Here is a 25,000-nt window from a genome sequence, read left to right on the forward strand (position 1 = left end):
TAGTCCAATAACAGCTTTTATTGACACCAGGCACAGCGAACAGGTTTTTCAAAGTGCGGCTCTATGAGGTCAAAGGGCATCAAACCCCGCCTCCACAGAAGAAGATCAACGCCTACTTCAACACTGCCCACCCACCGATTCGAGCATTACATGAAACTCATTATAATATGCAAAACTGTTATCCAATCATAGCAGTGGGCATTTACTTCCAAGTCTTCAATGCGGCACGCCCATTAAAACTGAGCGTTTCAGGAGCTAGACTCAAAACAAGGCTAGAAAATGCCCTATTACTTATTCATTTGGATGTTTTTGAATGTAAAAACCAAGCGAACGTCATAAGTTGACCTCAGACAACAATATAAAAAAAAATTAAAAAGCCAGTTCATGACCCCTTTAACTATTACTCTCTGACTTATTGAACAGTTTATTTTTCTCTGATGTTACTGTAATTCTGTCTGTTCTTCTATGATCGCTGTCTTTCTTAGTTAACATGAAATCAAAATTGACCTTATTTACTTTCATAAGTGGGTCCTATTTAGTCTTTTTCAATCTTCATCTTTATTTAGTGTGTAACGTTGCTGTTTGAGCATGAAAAAGCTCTGAGTTCTTCTCTATATCAGTATCAGTGTTTCTGAACTCCTGAAACGCCTCCATTGTAGTCTTGAGTTTCTCCCGGGAACGAACACGTCACAATATATTGAAACTGGCGTTTATGGTAAGAGGCGGGACATTTCCCAAACACACTCGAAGCGCTCGACCAATCACAACACACTGATCCAGCTGACCAATCAGAGCACAGTGTGCTTTACAGAAGGAGGGGCTTCACAGAGACAGTAACTAAACAGAGCGTTACTGACAGACTGGGAAGAGAGGAGCCGCAACAATGGAGAATATGAGGAGAATAATCAACATTCAAGCAGGAAAACCTGTTCTAGTAGAGCCTGAAACATCAAGGGCATAATATGGCCTCTTTAATAAATGTTTCACATATTTCAATTTCATAAAATAGTCAGAGCAAGCGAGTTGTGGTTCCCTTTTTGAATGCTTTGGGGAACGCCTTCAGCGTGACCGGTGTCTGAAGCATGTGTGTAAACACGAAATAACGTTGGCTGGCGACAGCATATGACATCACTAATGGTGCGACCAGAGTATAAAAGAAATTGTACAAGTTAACAATTTCTTTTGTATTCAGGATCCGTTTGTTATGTACGTGTGAAGCGTTTCAGGAAGTGTGTGCCTCCGTCTCAGAGACAGAGGACACATGACTTGAGCGTTATGTGTTTGGGTAAGGAACACGTGATGCATTTGTGAAACTGACTGAAAGAGACAGGTAAGAAGCTTTTACTTTGTTCTCAACTGAAGGATATTAGTAAGTGTTTGTACACGCTATGTATGTGACGGTCACTGTGATAAGCACCTTTGTTGTTTATTCTCTCTCGAGGGATGAGAATAGACTGCCTGTTCCCCGCGGATCAGGTGGTGGGCGGAGAAAAGGTAGAGTCTTATGAGATTATTTCCCTTTCCAGTCTGCTATTACTCATGTTTGAGGCCTAATTCTGTGGAATCAGATGCAGAGAGAGTGAAGGCAGGTGTTATTTTTATATCCACCTCCTCCGCTGGCCAGCACAATAGCAGTGCTCTATGGTGGCGATCTCGGGAAACCATCAGGAAGCAGTTTCCCCGCCCTAGTTTGAAAACTTGTAGGCACCTTTGTAAAGCTGCTCTGAAACAAACTGTGTTGTAAAAAGTGCTATATAAATAAAGGTGACTTGACTTGACCTTTGTGAGTGTTGTAGTCTAGAGAGCCTGTTTTTCCTCGGGTTTGACTGAAGAGCAGAAGCCTCCCCCCGAGTCGGGTCTTGAAGCCAGTCTTCCAGTCGCTGCAGGGATGAGCTCTTTCGATCTCGAGAACCCGTCAGGAAGTGGGTTTTTTGTAGCCTGACTACGTCAGACTTCGTACTTCCGCTCAATTTCAGTTCGCTTCTGTACTCAGTCTGAGATAGTGACCTATCTCCCCGTTTTCCTCCGGCCTCAAAACAGCCGGCCAATCAACGAACAGAGGGCGGGCTGAGAGCCGTGACGTAGACGCTGATTGTACCGTGGATGCGTAGATTTACTTCACATAATCTGCAAAAGTCGTTCACAGCCATGTTCACTCCGGTATTTCGCTCGATGGTTTTGTTTTCGCATCATGTGTTTACAGTGGAAGTTAGATGCGGCTGAGCCTGCGCATAACACACGCCATAACCAAACGTTATGTGATTGGCTTACGGGTAACCAATGATTTTAAACTTCAGACAAGCGCCCCCCCCCCCCCCCCCCCCCCGCGAGAAAGAAAACGCTTTTCAATTATGCCCTTCCAGACTCTGTCTACGAAGCAAAGCAAAGTAGCAGAGTTTGGTATTACCAGGCTAGGTTTTTTGTCCCAGTTTGCGAACCCTTCTTTGTTTCAAGGCACCTTCGGGAGTATCTGGAGTTTTGAGATCCTAAGACATTTGTTTTTGAGTGGTCGCAGCTAGCACTCCGCTAGCTCCCCAAGATGGCAATGTTTTCATGGTTGAGTGTAAGTGGAATCCTTAATAGTAGGATTCCCAACTCACTATGAGAGAGCTGGAGTCTCAGGTCATATTACAGGTTTCACAATAGTTATATCTAGCTTTAGCTGGTAGCTCCCATTGGTCATTTAGGATCTTCCCGGTTTTGGGCAAGGTCCTCCGCTCCCTGTAATGAGCTCGTTCCGACTTCAGCATCATTCCACTACAGGAAGTGACATCACATGGTCTCTCTGTGAGCCTCCTTGGTGGAACTGTCTTTACGGTGGAGTGTTGTTAGGCCTCCTCTTGCTCTAGAGCAACCTTTTCTTCCACTGGGCCGCACTATAGTCTCACGGGCCGCATGTCATTTACATATGACGTCAGCAATGCAAACCAATCAGATTTAATGCTATGGTATTAGCAGATAATATTATTGTTATACCTAGATGTTGCACACAGTGTTTTCTTGTTTCACATACGGTATTTTATTTCTGTCACACTCTGCAAAACCATCAAACACAACAAGAACATGTTTTTGTTCCACAGTGTGTTGAAATGACTGGTGGAAGTGTGACTTTATATCAAAGTGAAACTCTCTTGTTCAATAAACTCACAATCCCCTGATATACAGTATGTCACAGAAAAAGAGAACAATGCATTCCACCAAATAAAAACTACTAATAAAAACTAAAAAAATACACTAATACGCTAATAATTCGCAATGAACATGCACAAACCGTATATAAGCACTTTAAGAAGCTATATAATGCTGTATGACTCTCATCATCATCGTAATAGCCACCAAACAATAACAATGTTATAGGACACAAACGCCTTAAAAAGCAAATATTACTCAACTCTTTTTACAAACAACATTGAGCGCATTGTAATTACAGTCTCTGACGATATCAAGCATTCTGTCCCGTCACAATCCCTTGCACAGAATCCGCTAACGAGTTCCAGCCGCGCCTGCGCCGATGCTGTTATTTTTATAGATTTAAAATGCAAGCATATCAAACAAACACATGGAATTCACATGTCTTTTGACATTGTAGGTTTTGCATATGCCAAGTAGCTACTTTACAACGGAGCAAACGGGCTGCCCATCTCACTCACTGACAGAAACCTATTCTTCCATTCTTCCAGTAAAGTTACTCTCCTGCCTTCGCTTCTAATGCTACGACTCCTCTTGCTTGCATGTGTTCCTTCATTGGTATGTTCCTCATTTCATTTTTCTCCTCTTATAATGCATTTGTCCATTTTGATCCATAAATAAATAAATAAATAAAAATCGCTACTGATACCATTGTAATTCTGCCAAAGCGCGCGCTTGTGAGTGTTCGTTAACTGCACTGCGTCAGTACATAGCAGTTCTTCGGGTTATGTCATAAATATAACTATTTAGTTTGTTATTAAAAAACATACAAGCAAGCCAAGCCAAGTGAGGAAAAGAAACACACTTTTCAAAAGAAATTACAAAGTAATTACTTCTTAAATAACACAATATTATAACACATCATGTTCTTTCAAAAGTAATTTTCCACACTGTATATCCAGTACATCCTCATCACAAACACAAAGCAGTTGTGTTTGCCCAGGCATGTTTCTGAACGCTAGTGGACGAAGTGGAAACTGCCACTTCCTCACACTTCCTTTAAGTTGCACAGACAGAACAGTGTTTGCCAGGAACATGAATGTAACACCAATGTAAAGAGTGAATGTGTGTGTTTAATACTGGTGCTGTGCATATGTGAACAGCTCGGTCATGGCTGCCTTCCCACTACCACTCCAGTTAGCAGCTTGTGCGTGAGGCGTGAGGATCTGCTAGCGACAGCGCTCTGCTAGCCGCTACGCTGATTGACAGCAGGAGAACACATTCATCCAGACGCATCTGTCACGCATGCAATCCCTCAGCTAAAACAGGCGGGAACTACTTGACGTAAGTAGGGGGAGATCATTCAAATCTGAATATTGAGACATGATACTGACAAAAACACATCTGATGTATGCGTAATATATTTAGTGGGGTTTGCTAAGGCAAGCAACACTGTTACTATTGCTCTGGGATTTGATAAAACGAATTCAAGTCGGCATTAAAGGGAAGTTGCTAGTCTTTTGTGACGTATATATCCCGAGTAAAACGCTTCTGGAACAAGAACAAATGTGGGCGGGGCTTGATTGTGTCTGTGGGGAATTGATTGGATGGTTGTGGTTTGCTATTGGCTGATCTCATGTGAGTGACAGGTTAAAGCTCCGCCCTTGTCATCAGAGAAGAGAAGAGATGCTGCAAGAGGGAGGGGAAGTTATTTAAAAATATAGTTGTATGTGTGATTGTGTGCGTAGGAGGCTGAAATGACAAAGTGCACAGAAAATGAGTGTGTGTGTGAGTGTGATACGGACAGAGAGCAGCATCAATCACGGCTTCACTGCTGCTTTGGGACCTATTAGAGTAAAAGAGCAGAGAAAGACTCTAGAGAAATGTGCATGTGTGTGTGTAAAAGACAGAAATGAGCTGACTTGAGCGAGGTGTTAATAGCCAGAACCGGCTGGGTCATGTGCTCTAGTGTTGTTGGCATGTCAGCTCGTTTCTTTTCTGCTATTAGGCCGGTTTACTCTTAACCTCATCTGGCTTGGCAGCCTTCTTGCTCATCACTGTAAAAATAACCAGAGCTCTTGGTCACGGCGAGCAGGCCTGAATTAGCAAACATCAGTTTATACAAGCTTAAAGTCTCCATAAAATTGACAATTCCTATTTTTTAATGGAATTCTAAACAATTTATCCTTGTTGTTTTAAACTCGTGTTCCTGGTGATCTCGACTCAGAATCAGTTCCTCTTGCAGCATCTCTTCTCTTCTCTGATGACGAGGGCGGAGCTATAACCTGTCACTCACATGAGATCAGCCAATAGCAAACCACAACCATCCAATCAATTCCCCACAGACAAGATTTGCATAATTTGATTTGTTAAACATATAGAGGAATAATCTGTCTGGCATTGCCGCTTGTTCTAACGTTAACCTAGATAAATGTGCGCTTATTAGGCGCATATCCAAGTGTTAGTGTGGAGTGTGAAAGCTGAAGTATAACACATGACATGGAGGCGCCGGCGCGAATACTTGCCCTACAGACATGAGAAATAAAGCTTGAAATGTCTACTTTTAAACGAACCAATTCAAATCGAAAACAAATACTCTTTGTTAATGTAATCCGTTTAAAAGTTGCATTTCTCTCTATAGGCGCGTTCACTATCCTGCGGAGAGTCAGCATCGTCAACTTTACAGCCAAAACAGACTCAGAAAACACTAGTTTATTAATAAACAATTAAAATGTCTCCTTGCTATTTTTCCCCCCCGACACATTTATAATCATTACTTATGCCGGTGCTTTGTGGCAAGATTTATGTGTGTTCCTGAGCAAGGAACTTGGATATACATCACAATAGGGAAGAAAAGACGCGCGCAACTTCCATGTCATGTCGACTCTGACATGGTTAAACTTTTTTCTTGCTGATTCAAGATGCTCTTCCAGCTCCAACCAGCTCGACCAACACGGTCTACAAGTCAGAACCCAGCTCCACCAGCAGATAATCCAAAGGATCAACCATCTAGACCAACTAGAAGCCGGTTACCATCTTAAACTGGTCTGAGCTGGAGTATTTCAGCTCATTTGTTGCTCATCACATGGGCCGATCACGAGGAGGAACATGACTAAAGTCCATGGGATCAAACCAGTCCCAGCAGAACCGGCACAAACAGACTTGTGTTCGTCTAAAGCGAGACCGGTGTCAGAACAGTCGGTTTAATTTCAGTCGGCTAACAATGAAGAGTGTGTTCGCCTCAGCCCTTGAGATGAGTAAAAACATCCATTGAAAATGTATTTGTCACACCAACACCACATCAGTCAACACTGATAGCACACAGTTAGGTGCTTTAGGCATTGAAGTTACTTTATAAATGTACTATTATTCATAGTTCATGATAGTTAAAACTAACATACAATTTTTTTTTGGGAAAAACAGATTATGCAATCATATTATTTACACAAAAATATAAAGCAACTTCAATTCCCATGGAAAGCATGAACTGATAAAATGTCACTTTGGATAAAAGCGGCTGCCAAATGCATAAAATGTAAATGCTGGTGAAGATGGGATGTTTTCTAAAGCTATAGACCACTTTTCAGCCCTTGGTCACGTCATCCCTCGCATGCCCTCATTTAAACGCTCACTTCCCGGCTCTTACAGGTGTTGTTCTGATATAATTGAGTTCATACAGTCTTCATTTTCTCCACTAACTCGCCGACTCATCGCCCCCAGCGGTGAGTTTCCACTTCTCTGAGCCGAGAGCTCTCAAAATCAATCTTTTCCCATCCCATCCCTCGAGGCCCTGAGCCAGCACTGATCACCATCATCAACATAATTAGCCTTCATTTCAAACACACATCATACCAGAGCAATCACTGCGGCTGCCAGTTCCACAGGTTTGACTGGGACTCTAATTGAACCCCAACTGATTAAACTCAGAGTTTAGACGCAGTTAGCCAAGTTAAACTTGTGGATGAATGGATAAAGAACTGAAGTACCAAAACAATAGAGTTGGGTAATTTAAATAATGAAAACTCTGTCATTATTCACTCCTGTTGTGCCAAACCCGCATGACTTTGTTTCGTCAAAGGAGGAATACACTGGTGCCTTCTTTATGTGAATTCATCTTTATTAATGAATCACCACTAGAGGGCGCAATTAACGTAAAGGATATAAGAAGTAGAGAAAAGAGAAAAAAGTTAGTTAGCGTTAAGTTCACGTTTGTTACGCGAGTTAAACAGCAGACTATAGTGTCAAATAGGTGTAAGTCAAGAAAAATGCTAAATCTTCTTAATTGAATATTGCGGGTTCATTAACACTTAAAGGGATACTTCAGGATTTAGCATTAAGCTTTGTATCAGTAGAAAACCTGTAGTATTTTCGAATTACCGTGCTTCCCTCCCTCATGTCCCCCTGAGACGAAAGATTTATGTTTTTTTTTGTCTGGAAAAAATCCTCCGATGACGCAAAAATCATCATTTTGCGTCATTGGAGGATTTTTTGGCCAGAGGCGAGAGACTACAGCCAGTAGTAGTAGCTAGTCCTGCATGTGTTCAACCCGCCCAAAGAGGGTGGGATCTCACTCACAGAATGTACAAACAGTGTCAGCCATCTTTTATTTGGAAGCTAAGCTAACGGGTTCTTAAGCTGAGTAGTAGGGGTTACCATCATGTCCGGCCGTCGAGATCGTCCAAAATGTCCGGGATTCGGCTTTTGCTTTCTGCGGTCGCCATTCATTGTTTACATGCACACCTTTTGTTTCAATCTAACTGAATTCATTCCGATTGGTGAATCTGAATGTAGTGTTTACATGAACGCTAAACAAGTGATCGGTTGATGTGCGTTTTTACAATGCTAAGAAAATTCCCGCTCCTCCGTGAGAGATACGAGACCGGTGCGTCTCACAGGTGTCGCTCATCAGCAATCACGCCACCGGCCTCACGCCGTTCTCCCTCAGCCTCGTCCTGCTCGCCACAGTAAACATGATGAATGGCGACTGTAGAGCGCAAAAGCCGAATCCCGGACATTTTGGCGATCTCGAAATCCCTGGCAGACTCATCACAGAGACTCACAAGTAGCTTAGCCTTGTTGTTTAACTGCGCGCTCTTGCTGGTAGGCGTGGCTTGGGAGTGGCCTCCTAGGGCAGCGAAGCAAGTGCATTCTGGGAGTTGTTGTCTTTCATCCACATGAGCCAAAAATACATTTTCTGGCTTTTCTCAGTCTAGAAGGCTCCAAATTATAAAATAATTTTACATTTCTTCTACATAAATGACCCAATTTAAATACACATTCATCTTTCCAGAGGTGAAGTATCCCTTTAAGGTCAGTTGAGAACATTCGTGTCTATAATGTTGGTTAGCACAAAATATGATTTAGACCTGTCTCTAGTTTTCATTTAAAAGAATATCAAGGTTAGGCACTTACAATGGAAGAGAATGTGAAACATTTTTGGAGGTTTTAAATGCAGAAACTTGAAGATTATCATTTATACAAACACTTACAGTACATTACTATGTTAAAAACACTTTGTTATTTGAGCTGTAAAGTTGTTTGTGATTCATTTTTACAGCTGTTTTGGGCGTTACGCAGTCATGGCAACAAAACCATACTGTATAGTAAAATTGTACATAACTTCGCCAGTGTTGGGGAAAGTTACTAGTAATGTGTTACAATCTTGTGCTTCTCCAAAAAACATTAACTAATTTTTTTTAAAGCAATGCAATGCACATAAATGACTCTTGCGCCCGATGCAAATCTAAAATGGGTTGGTCTGAAGTAGCTTCATTACTCATAGGTGTGGTTTGGGCGTAACGTGAAATAAACCAATCAGAGCGTCATCTCACATTCCCTTTAAGAGCAGGCGTGCTTGTTCCATGGCGGATTACTATTATAACGGCGGATTTGCCAGGAGCGGTTCACAGCCGAGGAGACCGACGTTCTCGTCAGGGCCGTAAAACACAGAGAAGTGACATTGGGGATGGAGAAACACACACAGATTAGCTTCGGTTAAACAGGCGTATGATAATTTGGGTAAATGTGTAAGCTAGATTTATGCCTATTTTTTCACATCTTCATCGACACCACAATGATTTCCCTCGTGTGTTAATATTTTTCCTTGTAATAATGTATGATTTGCAAAAATGAGAACTGCTGCTTCTGTGTAGATGAGAGAAGCAAAGTGTATGTGCGTTGTGCTCACCCCATTCACAAAAGAATTATATTTGAAATATATTTTCTGGATATGTTTTGGAATATATGCAAATATTTGAAATTGGCCCAATAAATATATTTCATACTTATATTTCATATATTTTTGTTATATTTCAGAATATATTTCAATGTATTTGGAATATATGCCACATATATTTTTGACACTTTTGGGGACCCGTACAGAAAAAAATACATTGAAATATATTCTGAAATATAACAAAAATATATGAAATATAAGTATGAAATATATTTATTGGGCCAATTTCAAATATGTGCATATATTCCAAAACATATCCAGAAAATATATTTCTTTTGTGTATGGGACGCTACATTATGGCCAAGCATGCGCCCTTAAAATAGCATCTGAAAAACATACGAAAACAATTCCGCCACTGACCAGGAGAAACCTAATCTAAAGTCAGTGGCGGAATTGTTTTCTGAAACTGCAAAATAGCACCAGGGAACGTTTGTACCAGAACACGCCTCCTCTTTTCCCTGAACCGCCCCCGGGAGCGCAAGTTCATTCCCTAATTTACCGACGTGCGTCTGTGGAGGGAAAAGTCCGCTGTGCGTCGGGTGCAAAATAGGAATGATACTGTACATGCGTCGTGTACAAAGTCAGTTTCGCTGGGTGCAAGATAGGGCTCTATAAGTGAATAAGCCTCAGGCTGAAGGAAATGCAAATTCACGACTGAACAGTAGAGGGCACAGCAATAAAAACAACAATTAAACAAATGAGATGTCTCTCTAAAGCCATTTTTGCTTTTAATATGGTTGAATTGGATCATCGAAGGTCAGCAGCAAAGACATAGCTTAGTAAAGTGAGATTAAATACATAAAGTATATTAGTGTTATTTAATTATATCAGATTTGCGTAATATTCTGAGTTTGCATTTCACTGTGTTTATTCATTTTGAGGAACACTGAATCTGTTTTTGTGTAAGTGAGAGGAGTAAATGCTCACATTAGTCTAGATCTACAATCCTCAACATGTTCACACACACACACACACCTCTGATTTTACCCATAATTCCTCTCTACATGAGGACAGGAGAGCCGTCAGTCAATACATGAGAAAACTAAGTTACTTGCATTTGCAACTACATGTCAACTCATTCTACTAACCTGAACCCTAACCTAACAGTCCACTAATACTCTAATGAGAGTTCGCTGACATGTAGTTGATAAGTTATTTATAGTTAGTAGAATGTCTAAAGTGGACCATAACAATACACTTTAACCATCAATTTCTGTAAATTTTGTTTTCTCTGATCTGTTTTGTCATCTGGTTCTGGGACTGACAGGTCTGGGTCTGGCTCGACTCACTCCATGACATTTCTCAGGTGGAGAGACTAATGTGAACCTTATGAGAGGAGGCGACAATTTGATTTCAGAGACCAAATCACTTTCTCATCCCATGTGAAGATGTGAAGCTCTGAAAATATTACTTTCATTAGCGACCTCAACAGTTCATCCACTCCTGGAGACATGAGCAGCTTTATAATGGGCTTATAAGGTTTGAGTGTGAGAAGGATCTGTCCACGCGGAGGAAACCCAGTGTGAGTTTGTGTGTGCTGGAAGAGGAGGAAAGCAGTGAGACTCACCGATGAAGCCCAGCTGGGAGAACTCGAGAATCATCCACTCCTCTGACGGCTGCTGCAGGGCGAAGTTCTTCATCGTGGTGAAGTAATTTGGCCGTGCAACAATGTCATCCTCTAGCTGTGAGAGAGAGAGAGAGAGAGAACGCTGAAGGATGAAGAAGAAGTGGATCCGAGTCATTTGCATATAATCGGGACAAGTTCAGTTCTTTTTTTGGGGGGGTATCTAAAGGCTAAATGATTTAAAGGTGAAGTGTGTAATTTTTCCAGAAGTTAATATACTTTCTGTTCTCCCAGCTTAAAGCAGAGGCAACTGTACGTAAAATTATAATTTGGTCCGAATTTCACATGCATTTTATCAAAGGGAGAAGAAACGGTTTTAAATGTTTTCCGCTGTTCAGAATTTGTTTCGCTAATACAAGAGTCCAGAAGTTTAATGTAACAGCCTTTCTGGACCTGAAAACTTATTATCTTATTGGCGCTGAGATTTTTTTCTGGCAGTAATGAAAACGAGAACCGTAAAACACTTCTGTGGCACTCTGTGTCCGTCTGAACCAGGTTTGTTATAGATAACTAAAGCTAGAATTAAACCATAACTAAAACCATTAAATAAAACAATGACCTTGAAATAAAATAAACGTTAAAGGCAGGATTTTTCTAAAAAACTTTTTCCCAAATTTGTTTAAACTGTCTTTATATACCAATACATAATTATAATGTAAGTACTCTGAAAAGGAGAGTATAAAAATCGAGTGTCTGTAGTCTGTAGTCCTCTCAGGGCGCAATAAACACAGCTACTTATTTCCATTCGGACCGACTGAAATGATTGGCTGGGCGACTGTCACTCGCTACGTTTACATGGACACAATCGGAATGAAATCAATACGATTGATGAATCCGAACAAGGTGTTTACATGAATGATAAATAAAGTAATCAGGTTGATGTGCGTGTTTATATGTCACAAGTTTCAAATCGGATCTGATGTCACGAATATACAGAGTTTCCCGCTTTTCGCACATAAATATTCTCCTCTATTGGTTCTTTATTTGTTTTAAACAGCAGACGTAATATTAATTCGTCTCTGGTCATAATTTAGAGCATATTTACCGCTTCGCCGTGCTGCTTATTGATCACGCAGTAAAAATGCCCCTCCCCGCGGCCAAAACCAGTCGTCTGTGGATGAGAATCCAAAACAAGGACTGGTGGGCCGTTGTCCTGCTCCACTTCACAGACGCGCGAGTCTGAAAATCCACTTCTCTTAGGATATAATTTTTTGTCTAGTAATTTGAATGTTGTTTTCGAAAGGAGATGCAAAGAAATTACACATTGCTGGGTGTTAGATTTTTTAGAGTCACTTATTTGCTTTAAAAAGTCTTTCAAAATGTCAATGACGTCAGAATGCTGGCGTCATTAGCAGAATGCTAGCGTGTTATGGGCAACAACAACTCAACCTGTAAGAAATCAAAAGGACATAAGTACTCGTTCATTCAGCTTTCGACCTAAAACCCATGTTGAACTTGCAAAACCTACAATCAAATCTGAGATTTCTCAACGGCAATCGGGTGAAAGAGACAAATTTAGCCGTCTAGCCCCATTGACTACCATTCATTCTGCACTCATGGCGAGCGCCCCCAGTGGAACTCTGGTGGTACTACAACCAATAGGACTTAATAGGGCGTTGGAGTGAACAGGCTTTCCGTAGACGGGCTTTGATTACACTTTATTCAACAGGAAGAACAGCTCATTACGCTAGTTAACGTCATTGCTATGAAATAAATCTTCTACAAAACACGTTGACCATAACTATTGGCACCCCTAGAATTTTTTATGAGTAAAATATCTCTACAGAATATTTTTAGCACACTTGGTCACATAAATATGTTTTAGGTTCAGGGCAAAACGGATATAAATCCGATTTAATCTTTTTTTATTTATTTTTTATATTGTTGAGAGAAGTACAATTTACATAGATGCATTTACACTTGTCCAGATTAATCTGGAATGAGTCTCAGATCTCCTCCTGATGTGGTTTGAGCGATCGGATTTAAATCCGTCTCGACTGTGTTTCGGAAAACATTTAAACCCGGTCTCTTCACGAGAGGAGAGCTATCCCATCACAGAAACACATGAAGTAAAGACAGAAACCTGAAGAGGAGAAGCACCAACACGGGAATCTGCAGGATCTGGAGAGAGGAATGATATCTGATCTCTTGTCAGGTGTTCTCCAAACTCATCTAGAATAATTATGGCCAGCGTGTTTTGGAGAAAAGCATTTATTTACCCCCCATTTTCAAATATTTTACTTCAATAAAAGGTTCGATTTTTCTAATTGAAAGATCAAAAGCAGATTTATTTTTACAGCCATCTTTGATCATATTTACCAGGGGTTTCAATAATTCTGATCACAACTGTATGTGAACATGCACTACTTTAACATCAAGACAAGGCGATGTATCTGTTGTGGAAAAACGAATAGAGAACAGCAGTAGCATCAATCGCTCTCCGCTCCGCCATGTTCGGAGTTTTTGGCTCGCCCAACCCGGGAACTCTGGGATCAAAATGATCTCCGAGTTTCCCAGTGGTAAACATTACTTGAGAGGGCATCACGTCTAATTTCCCACTAGGTAAATCGTATATATGCTAATTCAGCTAAGAGGAGAAGTTAGCATTAGAGTTCTGCCATGTGTGTGTATTATGGGATACGGACATATTTAAACACTGAGTGAGCTGCATGCTGGGAATTGTAGTTCACTGATCTGACAAACACATGAAAATTGAATAATTCCTTTTTTTTTGTGCAAGATTACTGCTTAAAATAAAACATTAAAAATATATTTTTAATAAATTGTACTATTATTATTATTACTTTAAGAAGTACATTCGACTGTCCGATAGTAATATATTAGTTAGAACGAACTTTTATATGGGCAGATTGTAATGAAGACTGTGTGTTTTAATAATCTTTATTACTGTTATATTCTTATTATTATTACTACCTGAAGTAGGACACTCTACTATGAAATGGTAATATATTTCTGTTATAATTTCCTCAAGTTAACCCTCTGATGGTCTTTATTTATGTCTACACTTGAGTTTTTTGGGGTCTCTAGAGACCCCAGACAATAACATTTAATTTTGTAACAAGATAGTTTTTTTTTTTTTTTTTCAAATGTAATTTTATTCTGTTTGTTAATGTTTTTACTCAACATTTGTGCAGTTTTTGGAGAATTTATGATATTTTTAAAATTTCTATAAATAAATAAATAAATATTTAAATAGCCTTTTTACAAAAAAACAGCATTTGATGTAAAATTCACTTTATAAAAGACCCAGATTTCTAACTTTCATTCATGGGGATAACATGGATAATTTTAAATGGTTTAATGTAACATTTTTGCCCATTTTTTGGAAAATGCAGTTTTAAAATAAAAAATTATAATTTTAACCACTAGATGGCTATAGAGCTCCAGTATATGCTATTTGCTATTAGACTACCTGAAAGATATCTTTTCACAAGTTGGATTCAGTTGGATTCATATCTAAATATTATAAAATCACAATTATAACAAAAATAAAATATTTTTGTCAAAGTTTAGCATTTTTTTGTACCAAAAAAACCCAGTTTTTCAATAATGTTACATTATGATTAGAACCAAACCTGAACAAAATGTTACAAAGAGAAATGTTGGAGTCTTAAGATTTTATCATTTATTTCAATCATTTATTTTTAATCTAATTCTAGATTCTAGACACACACAATTGTGTGTGTGTGTGTGTGTGTGTGTGTGTCTGAGAGATAAAGAGAGAGAGAGTGTGTGAGTACACATTGTCGATGTGCCAGTGTCACCACACCACTTTATATTTGTAGTGGTTCTGCATTTTGGATGATTTTATTTGACAAATTATAGCCTTACAAATGTTCCTGTGTGTGTGTGTGTGTGTGTGTGTGTGTGTGTGTGTGTGTGTGTGAGAGAGAGAGAGAGTGTGTGAGTACACATTGTCGGTGTCAGTGTCACCACTTTATATTTGTGGTGGTACTGCATTTTGGATGATTTTATTTGACAAATTATAGCCTTACAAATGTTCCTGTGTGTGTGTATGCGTGTATGTGTGTGTGTGTTTACATTTTCAATGTGTCAGTGTCACCAATTTATTTTTGTGGTGGTACTGCATTTTGGATAATTTTATTTGACAAATTATAGCCTTACAAATGTTCCTGTGTGTGTGTGTGTGTGTGTGTGTGTGTGTGTGTGTGTGTGAGAGAGAGAGAGAGAGAGAGAGAGAGAGAGAGAGAGAGAGAGAGAGAGTGTGTGAGTACACATTGTCGGTGTCAGTGTCACCACTTTATATTTGTGTTGGTTCTGCATTTTGGATGATTTTATTTGACAAATTATAGCCTTACAAATGTGTGTGTGTGTGTGTGTGTGTGTGTGTGTGTGTGTGTGTGTGTGTGTGTGTGTGTGTGTGTGTGCACATTTTCAATGTGTCAGTGTCACCAATTTATTTTTGTGGTGGTACTGCATTTTGGATGATTTTATTTTACAAATAATAAGAGAACAGTTTTTATAGTCTCAAAAATGTATTCCTCTATATGTGTGTGTGTGTGTGTACACGCGTGTTGTGAGCAATATAATTTAGCATTGTGGATGTTTTTTGCATTGGTGGAAGTGTGCCACTTTATTTGTGCCATTTCTGTCGATGTGTTCTGCGTTGTTTCTGATTTTGATGATGAATTTAGTCTATTTTGATTGCGGGGTCTCCAGAGACCCCGAAGACCACGAGTGTCACAATTTTTGTCACGCTAACATAAAAACAGATATCATTCCAATTTTTTTTTTTTTTTTTTTTTGTAGATCTAGAAAGTGTTGAGAGCCGTAGAAGGTTTCATACCATTTGGACAAAGGGAACATTTTTTTTTAATTTGAGTAAAAGTCATTTGGGGTCCCAAAAGACCCCGCGGACCATCAGAGGGTTAAACCGAACTTTTATTTTGTCATGTTGTGAAGTAGACCTTTGAGTTTCTGTGTGTCTATAAGAGTTTTCTCAAGTGTAATGGTGAGACGCTGCAGAGGAGACTCATGTGTTCATGCAGTGAGACGCTGAAACGCCACGAGCGAGCAGACCAACCCCAGACACGCAGAACATCCTCAGATTCAACAGCTTTAATATTCACAGACACACTGATTCATCCTACAGGCCTGCTTTTGATTCATTCATCCAAAAATGGCCAAATTCCACGACCTTCCACTGAATTACGGGACTCTGCGCTGGTAGAGTGTGTGTTGTGTGAGCTTCACGCATGTGCTAAACAGAGAATAAAGTGGCGGCTGAACTTTGCTCTTCTCTGGGAGAAGCAGCCGTCACACACATCAGTGTCAGAGAGCGCGCTCTGAAGCGAACGACTCATCGGGGGGGAGGGGGATATAGGACTAGTGTTGGCTTTATCTAAACACAAAAAAGATCATAAAAGAACATTCTTCAAAAGAAGTGCAACAGTACAGCTTTCCTCAAAGATCAGCTTATCTTTATAAGAGCTTTCCACTTCCTCCGGAATCCATTTCCCACCGTTCCCAAAAGACCAGACGACTGCCAGGGTTTATTTGGACCGGCTGACTGTACATTATCACTTATTTATAACCTCAATACAGTACATGTAAAAAAGAAAATCCATTCTGGACCCAGCTCAGTTCATAACACAGACCCAGCAATTGTGATTTTGTTCACGTTCTCCAAGGATCTGTGATTTGGTTTAATCGTACCTGTACGTAATAGGTTCCTTTAGTCTGGGCGTACATCATCAGGAAGCAGTAATCCAGGTTCTGCTTCGTTCTCCACCTGCAAACACAATCAGCATTCGCTTTACGGAGAATAAAACACAGACACGCACACACACACACACACACACACACACACACACACACAGTGTTAACAGAAACCGCAGCGAGGGATGATTGTTTGTGGCAGCTGCTGTTTGTCCAGCGTTTAATGAACACGGATGCGCTTAGTACGAAGCACACAAAATGACAACAAACGTCTCACAAAAATAGTCCATATGAGTTTGTGTGCTATTCCGAGTCTTCTAAGAGCGTTTGATATTCCTGTGTGAGGAACAGAGCCGAACTCCTCTCCCTCCGGCGTCTCCTTCAGTTCAGCTAATGCACATCCAGACAAACGTCTTCGCTTCTCATCACTGACGTCAATCATGCCGTGAAGAGTCTTGATGTGTGACACTGGAGTGTTTTTGGAGGTACAATGCAGAAGTACATTTATAGTAAATAATAACTTTAATTTACTTTATTATTTACTTGAAGCTGCAGTCCGTAGTGTTTCCTCTTTGTCGCCATCTCTGTTCGAAATCTGCAATAGCAGTTACTCGCGGAGTGATCAGCTTTACGCGGGTTATGCCTCGGCCCGGCACAGCGCGGATGGATCCAGTGTTTAGAGGAGAACGTGCGGCTGTCAGTCGCCGGTGTGGATCCTGGCATTCGCAATCACACATTCTACTTTTGAGACCAACATAAGAGTTTTCACCGGGAAATGTCGTCTGAACAAGTAAATAACATCCACTTTTGTTCTGACCAGCTAAGGGGAAAAAGCATTGCAGTAAATCGCGCTGATTAAATCTAACGATCGCTTCTCATATCACGTCAAGCCGTGCAAATTATACTTAGTTCTCAGATTGTTAATGTTAACATCAGCATTGCGTGACATTTAATGCCCTTCCGATATTATCCTTGTGTTCGCATGGGCCGGTGTCAGTCTCTTTTATTCTCCGAAGTCCGAAGTCTTTTGCATTTTACAGCGGGTGAATCTCCAGCTGGTGATCGTCGTTTGAACCTTTCTGGATCCGCCATCAAATTGATCAGTGTAATTATATCCAGTGCTGTGAGAAAAGGCTATAAATCTCCAGCAGCCTCACACTCATAGCCTACTAGCCGAGACTCTTCTTTATGTGTACAGATGTGCTTTATGTGGACAGATGTGCTTTATGTGGACAGATGTGCTTTATGTGGACAGATGTGATGTAATGACGCAAAGACATGCTCGAATTTCCCGCGGAAATCCACCAGTACCACTGGAGTTAAAAACATTATTACGAGCTTACCGTGTTGAATCGAGCTACGGCAAGCAGATGACTGGTGATGTACTTGCTCAAATTTACTGTGGATTATTAACCCCAAAAAGTTACGGACTGCAGCTTTAAAAATTCCGTTCCTTTAAAGGAGAACTTGGTAACTTTTTTAACTTAATAAAACTGTCTAGAAATCATTTGGATGGTTAAACAACCTGTTCTGGTGATATTGGTGACTTTCCCCGCTCCCCCCAGCGTTCCCAGGCGGAAAACCAACCTTGCAACTTGGGGACTACCATCCCGGCAAGATAGAAATTGGAAGTCTCGTGAGAAGCGAGAATGAGAAAGAGAACGAGCGCGAAACACGAATTGCTTTACGGCAATTCGACATAAACACACACGCATGTATGATGTATTACCAGATTACCCACCTCGGTAGACATAGCTCCACACGATACAGTTGGCTTGCTCCGATCAAAACAAACGCACATGAGCAGCGGTAGAGAGGGGGAGGAGGCCGCCGCAAGTGAGTTTTTTACGACCGTGTTGTGAAATATACGCCCCCCCACAGCTGTAGGGGGAGCTCGTGGGGAAAACATGCGACAACAAAAGGGAAAATCAGCGAAGAAGTGACTAGAGTTCGCTAGAGTTGCCGAGTTCTGCTTTAAAGGTGAAGTGTGGAAACATTCATACAGGTTTCCTGAACTCTTGTCCATCTGCCATTGGTCAGTCGAACTGAAAGCCCCGCCCCCAAACTCAAGCCATTGGCTGAGACAAAGCTGCTCTGTTGGGCAGAGAATGGAGTTTTTACAGAACAGAAAAGCCATGTTACGATCAGTGGGTGTTTTTTAACCACTTTTCCTGATTTGTTAAAATCGAGTTGACAGTTCTGCCTATTATATGAGATCACTAGTAGGTTAATTGTTAAAGTATACGTCTTATGGTTTATAGTGTCAGGAAATTAATGGGGACTTCAGGAAACTCGATATCTGAGGGCAAAACATTTTCATGTTTTTAATTTTTATAACATAGCAAGACAAGACAAACAAGAGAGCAGTTTTTCTGAATATCAGCATGACTGCAAATTTGATTTTATAAAACAGTTCAATATAGAAGTCAATATTACGTGACGTTTTTGTCAATACTGTCTGTTTTTGCTAAAGAAAATAGCTCAAACAAACCACAGCAAAAGCAAGCTTCACAGTGGCGTCCTGAATACTACATTATTCACTTTGAGAATGAATCGGGCGAGTCAAAAACAAAGGGATGATTGTCTTCATGAACGGATCATTGAATACACAACCAGCCGCTTTGTTCTTGAATGAATCAGCCGTTTTGATCAAGCTGGTTGAGTGAATCTTACAATGACTCACGCATTAAGACACTTGCTGCAACACTTTTACTTTCATAAGCAAAAGTATCATTGCATTTTTCCATCGTTTTACAGTACAGGTCAAAAGTTTGGAAACATTATGATTTTTTTTATATTTTTGAAAGAAGTCTCTAATGCTCATCAAGGCTGCGTTTATTTGATCAAAAATACAGAAGAAAAAACCCCAGTAATATTGTGAAATATTATTACAACTTAAAATAATAGTTTTCTATTTGAATATACTTTAAAAAATACTTTATTCCTAAGATGCAAAGCTGAATTGTCAGCATCATTACTCCAGTCTTCAGTGTCACATGTGACATCCAGTCTATCACATGATCCTTTAGAAATCATTCTAATATTCTGATTGATTATGAGTGTTGGACACAGTTCTGCTGCCTAATATATCTGATGAATAAAAGGTTAAAAAGAACTACATTTATTAAAAAAAATATATATTTTAAAATTTCTTTACGATCACTTTTTATCAATTTAACACATCCTTGCTGAATAAAAGTATTGATTTATTTCAAAAAATAAATTGTTACAAAATATTTATATTTTTAAAAAATGTGCTTCTTTTTTTTATTTTTTATTTTATTCATCAAAGTATCCTAAACAAGTATCACAGGTTATGAAAAAATATTAAGCAGCAGAACTGTTTCCAACTTTGATAATGAATCCTCATATTAGAATGATTTCTAAAGGGTCATGTGATAGACTGGAGTAATGATGCTGAACATTCAGCTTTGGTCACAGAAATAAATGATAATTTAAAGTATAATAAATTGAAAACCAATTATTTAAAATTGTAATAATATATCACAATATGATCAAATAAATGCAGGCTTGATGAGCAGAAGAAACTTCTTTCAAAAACTTTCCAAACTTTTGACCTGTACTGTATATTTTTTAAATTTTGTCGTTAAAACATGAATCTCATAACATTATTTGTGTAATTTCAGTGTAAATGCATTGTACACTGTGGTAAATACTCCTAAATGCCGACTTATTTAAAAAAAGTGTCCATTCTGTCTCCGTGAAATGATGCGTGACCAGAAAGACAAATTGTTTCTCATATACCACAAAGATACTGTATGTTTGATATGATCTATAATCCGGTTTGATGATTTTCAGCCACTTTAAACTGGTATTCAGCGCTTGATCTATTGCCGACTGCAGCTAGACAGACTCCTGGCTTCACTCGAAGTGTGTTAGGTCATTCAACAAATCAATCTGTCAGATGTTTCCCTATTTTTGTCACTGGAATGAATGAATAACTATGGCAGATATGGGATTTTTCTTTTGCATATTGAATAGTGTAATTGCGACCTATCAATGGCTCACTCTGTCTATGTACGTTATACTAGGATAGGAGACAGTGGCACACGTGCCGACAGACGGTGAGGAAACGATCAATGCACAAGCCTGTCTTTGAGTGTGTCTACTTTACATAAACAAACACACACACACAAACTGAGAGTGTTGCTGTGAGACAAGGAACTGATCTGACAGAGGCCGTACGAGTACTTTCACACACATTTACATCAGAGCCTCTTATCTGATCTGTTGAACAACACAAACACACAAACCAGCGGGAGAAGCTCTGTGTTTGCATCTGCGCTTCTGCAGAACTGGTGTGATGAAGGAAGTAATGCCAGGCTATGAGAATGGACACCATTCAACTCACGCTTTCATGCAAACTCAGAGGAGGAGAGAGAGATGGCAAAGATTCCAGGAAGAACAGCTTTAAAATATGGATTAGGAATAAGGAAACTTTAAAAAATGAATACTTCTAATCTATTAAACTGATCAAAAGTGACAGTAAAGACATTTATAATGTTAAAGAAGATTCTACTTCAAATAAATGCTGTTCTTTTCAACTTTCTATTCATCAAAGAATCCTGAAAACACACACTCACACACACACACACACACACACACACACACACACACACACTCACACACCAGTGCAGTCACGCTATGTCAGATTAAAACACACTGAACTGATGTTGGTTGTTTACAGACGGTCGAAGTCTTTACCCGCTAAAAGACTGGATTTAATTTAGTGTAATGAAAGTGAAATGAGTTTCACACTGAACCAAATGTGGAGGCATTCGAATAAACACATGCAAGTTGTTCACATGTGGAACGGCTGAATAATTCATCTTCTGCGTATAAACACCACCTGTTAGCCAACAATACACTTTAAAACTCAAAAAAAACATCAATACTTCAACTACTGCTATAGAATATTGCACAGAAACACACGAAACGCTTGCAACACACGAGTGGAGAGGAATGAATGCGGTGTAAAGGGAGCTGTGTGTGTCTTGGCTGAAGTGTGTGTGTGTGTGTGTGTGTGTGTGTGATCTGGTCATCAGACTGCTTGACCTGATGAGATCCGACAGGCTTTGAGCACAAACACACATTAATGAACATATTTCCTGCCATCAGTCCTGACAGTTTACATGAGGAGAAAGTGAAGAGTGTGTGTGTGTGTGTGTGTGTCCAGAGAGAAGCGCTTTGGAGAGGGACGTGATTGTGAAACGGACTAACATGAGGTTGAGCGGACCTCTTCAGTTGTTTGCCCCCAGAACGAGCTGGTGTTAACCCCTTCAGTGCTGGAGCTGTTGAACTCTGGCCCGATCTGGTCTTGAGTACGCGCTTCAGTCTGACTCTGTAGCCGGACTTTAAAGTGCACTCAAACATCTTTTAGTTGCAGTCCACATTACATTCACACTAGAGTTTCACTCACACTACGAGTTACAATACTAATATTCCTGTCTTAATCCTTCACTTTTTGCATTTCAGATCCTCTTTTTTGTTTTATTGAGGAGGAACACTGGAGACACGCTGTACACTTCTGTTGGAGGTGATGTGAATAAAGCGCAGTGTGACTGTCAGACGCAGGTTAAACACACACACACACACACACACACACACAGAGTTTGAGAAACTGGATCCTGGACAGGAATGAAACGAGTGTGAGTGTGTGTGTTCAGCAAACGAGTGTGAGTGTGTGTTCAGCAAACGAGTGTGAGTGTGTGTTCAGCAAACGAGTGTGAGTGTGTGTTCAGCAAACGAGTGTGAGTGTGTGTGTTCAGCGGATCCGGCTGCTGTCTAACATGACGGATCTTCAGCTGATGAACAAACATTCAGTAGACAAACATTTCAGAATTATGAAATTATCATATTGTCACCTCTTGAAATTCACCACAGTGTATGTTTGTGTGCGTGAGTGTATGCGTCTGTGTGTGAATGTGAATGTGAGTGTGTGTGTCTGTGTGTGAGTGTCTCAGTGTGAATGTGAGTGTGTTTGTGTGAGTGAATGTGAGTGTGTTTGCGTAACTGTGTGTCTCAGTGTGAATGAGTGTGTGTCTGTGTTTGTGTGTGTGAATGTGTGTGTGTGTCTGTGTTTGTCTGTGAATGTGAGTGTGTGTGAGTCCGTGTGTGTCTGTGTGTGTGTGTGTGTGTGTGTGTGTGTGTGTGTGTATGAGAAAGAGTGTAAGCAGTGACATTCTGAGGTTTAATTGTGTGTTTGTGTTAATTAAACTGAACTGACAGATCAGAGATGCTAGAAGTGTGTGTGTGTCTGTGTGTGAATGTAAGTGTGTGTGTGTGTGTGTGTGTGTGTGTGTGTATGAGAGAGAGTGTAAGCAGTGACATTCTGAGGTTTAATTGTGTGTTTGTGTTAATAAAACTGAACTGACAGATCAGAGATGCTAGAAGTGTGTGTGTGTGTGTCTGTGTGTGAATGTAAGTGTGTGTGTGTGTGTGTGTGTGTGTGTGTGTGTGTGTGTGTGTGTGTGTGTGTGTGTTTATGAGAGAGAGTGTAAGCAGTGACATTTTGAGGTTTAGTTGTGTGTTTGTGTTAATTAAACTGAACTGACGGATCAGAGATGCTGGAAGTGTGTGTGCGCGCACGCGTGTGTGTGTGTGCACTCATGAATAAGGCATAAAGAAGCCTGACCCTGGGGGAACACACACACACAGACAGACACACACACACACTCACAGTTGTGTACAATGCTGTATTACTATTGGTCGATTGCTCTGGAGGCGGGCATATGCAAATGTAATTGCTCGTGTGACATCACAGATCCTGCAATATCAAAACGAGCTGTTTTGTAGCTTGATTAAATGAAAGTTTAGTTTCTCATGAGGAGGATGTTTAAGCTCTGAAACCTGCAGGAGTTTTTCATGAGACAAAGATCCAGGCAAAAACATCCTGACCCTTTAAACTGGAGAAACAGCAGGATCCAGGAAGACATGAAAGGACTTTGGGGGAAAAATAAAACAGATTTCATAGAGCCCTAAATATGCTTTCCATGCGGAGACACTGAATGTATTTCACACTGTTGATTGATGGGTAATTCCAGCACAACACACACTGATGATTGATGGGTAATTCCAGCACAACACACACTGATGGATGCGAGGCGCAGTGTGTTACCTGACCCGCTCTTTAGGGTCACCGAACGACTCTTTGAGGTGAGAGAAGTCTGGGTAGAAATGAACAGAGGGAGAGATGATCTCCAACAGCCCAGACTGAATCTCCACTGGGAACCTGAAACACACACACACACACACACACACACACACAGAGAGAGAGAGGAAGGGCAGAGGTTTAGTGCGCTGCGAACACAACTATATATATATATATATTGACACCACATTCTGTCTGACTTTATTGCTTATGTCCAAGCTGCTCCTTTCCATGTAACTAACATGAATGTGGACTGAAGCTCCAGTGGATGTGGATGTGGAGGTTGGAAGGACTTTATTTATTTCAGTGAAATACATAAACCTCTTTCTCTATAAGCTCATGAGTATTAATCTTTACAAAGTCTTGTTACATCTTTGTGTTTCAGATTTTAAACAACATTCATGAGCTCATATATATATATATATATGAAGAGTTCAGATGCAAAAGCCTCTAAGTGCCATCTGAAATTTTCTTCTAGAATGATCATTTTTATCAAGCTCGTATATTTAAGTTCAGTAATTTCACTTAAATGGGAATGAAAATTACCTATTTATTGTCATTTAAGTGAAATTACTGAACTTAAATATACAAACTTTATAAAAATGATCGTTCTAGAAGAAAATTTCAGATGGCACTTAGAGGCTTTTGCATCTGAACTCTTCATATATCAGGGTCATTTTCATTAACTAAAACTAAACACTAAAACTATTAATAAAATTTCACACAGAGTACTGACACACACACACACACGCACACACACGCACACACACACACACACACACACTAGTGTTCCAGTATTGTAAGTCTTTGCAGAATGAAGTATGAACAACAGCACATGACTGATGTGGGACACACAGACACACAAACTCTCTCTCTCTCACACACACACACACACACACACACACACACACACACACACACACCTACACACCTACACACACACACACACACACACACACGACTGATGTGGGACACACAGACACATACTCACAGACACAGACACACACACACAAATACACACACAGAGACACACACACACACACACACACACACACACACACACACACACACACACACTAGTGTTCCAGTATTGTAAGTCTTTGCAAAATGAAGTATGAACAACAGCACATGACTGATGTGG

General features: G+C 40.0%; 1 protein-coding gene across 1 annotated transcript in view; it reads right to left on the reverse strand.

Moving 5' to 3' along the window:
- The window catches only part of mgat4b (alpha-1,3-mannosyl-glycoprotein 4-beta-N-acetylglucosaminyltransferase B), a 143,261-nt gene that overhangs the window by 23,927 nt on the left and 94,334 nt on the right, over positions 1 to 25,000 (reverse strand). Inside the window, exons 6-8 of the mRNA XM_084431138.1 lie at positions 23,827 to 23,940; positions 16,686 to 16,761; positions 10,932 to 11,046 (exon numbers count right to left, since the gene is read on the reverse strand). Coding sequence (XP_084287264.1) covers positions 10,932 to 11,046; positions 16,686 to 16,761; positions 23,827 to 23,940 — 305 coding nt within the window. The remainder of the gene's footprint in view (positions 1 to 10,931; positions 11,047 to 16,685; positions 16,762 to 23,826; positions 23,941 to 25,000) is intronic.

The sequence above is a fragment of the Rutilus rutilus genome (genome assembly GCF_951802725.1).
Source record: "Rutilus rutilus genome assembly, chromosome: 14".
In the NCBI taxonomy this organism is placed as follows: domain Eukaryota; kingdom Metazoa; phylum Chordata; class Actinopteri; order Cypriniformes; family Leuciscidae; genus Rutilus; species Rutilus rutilus.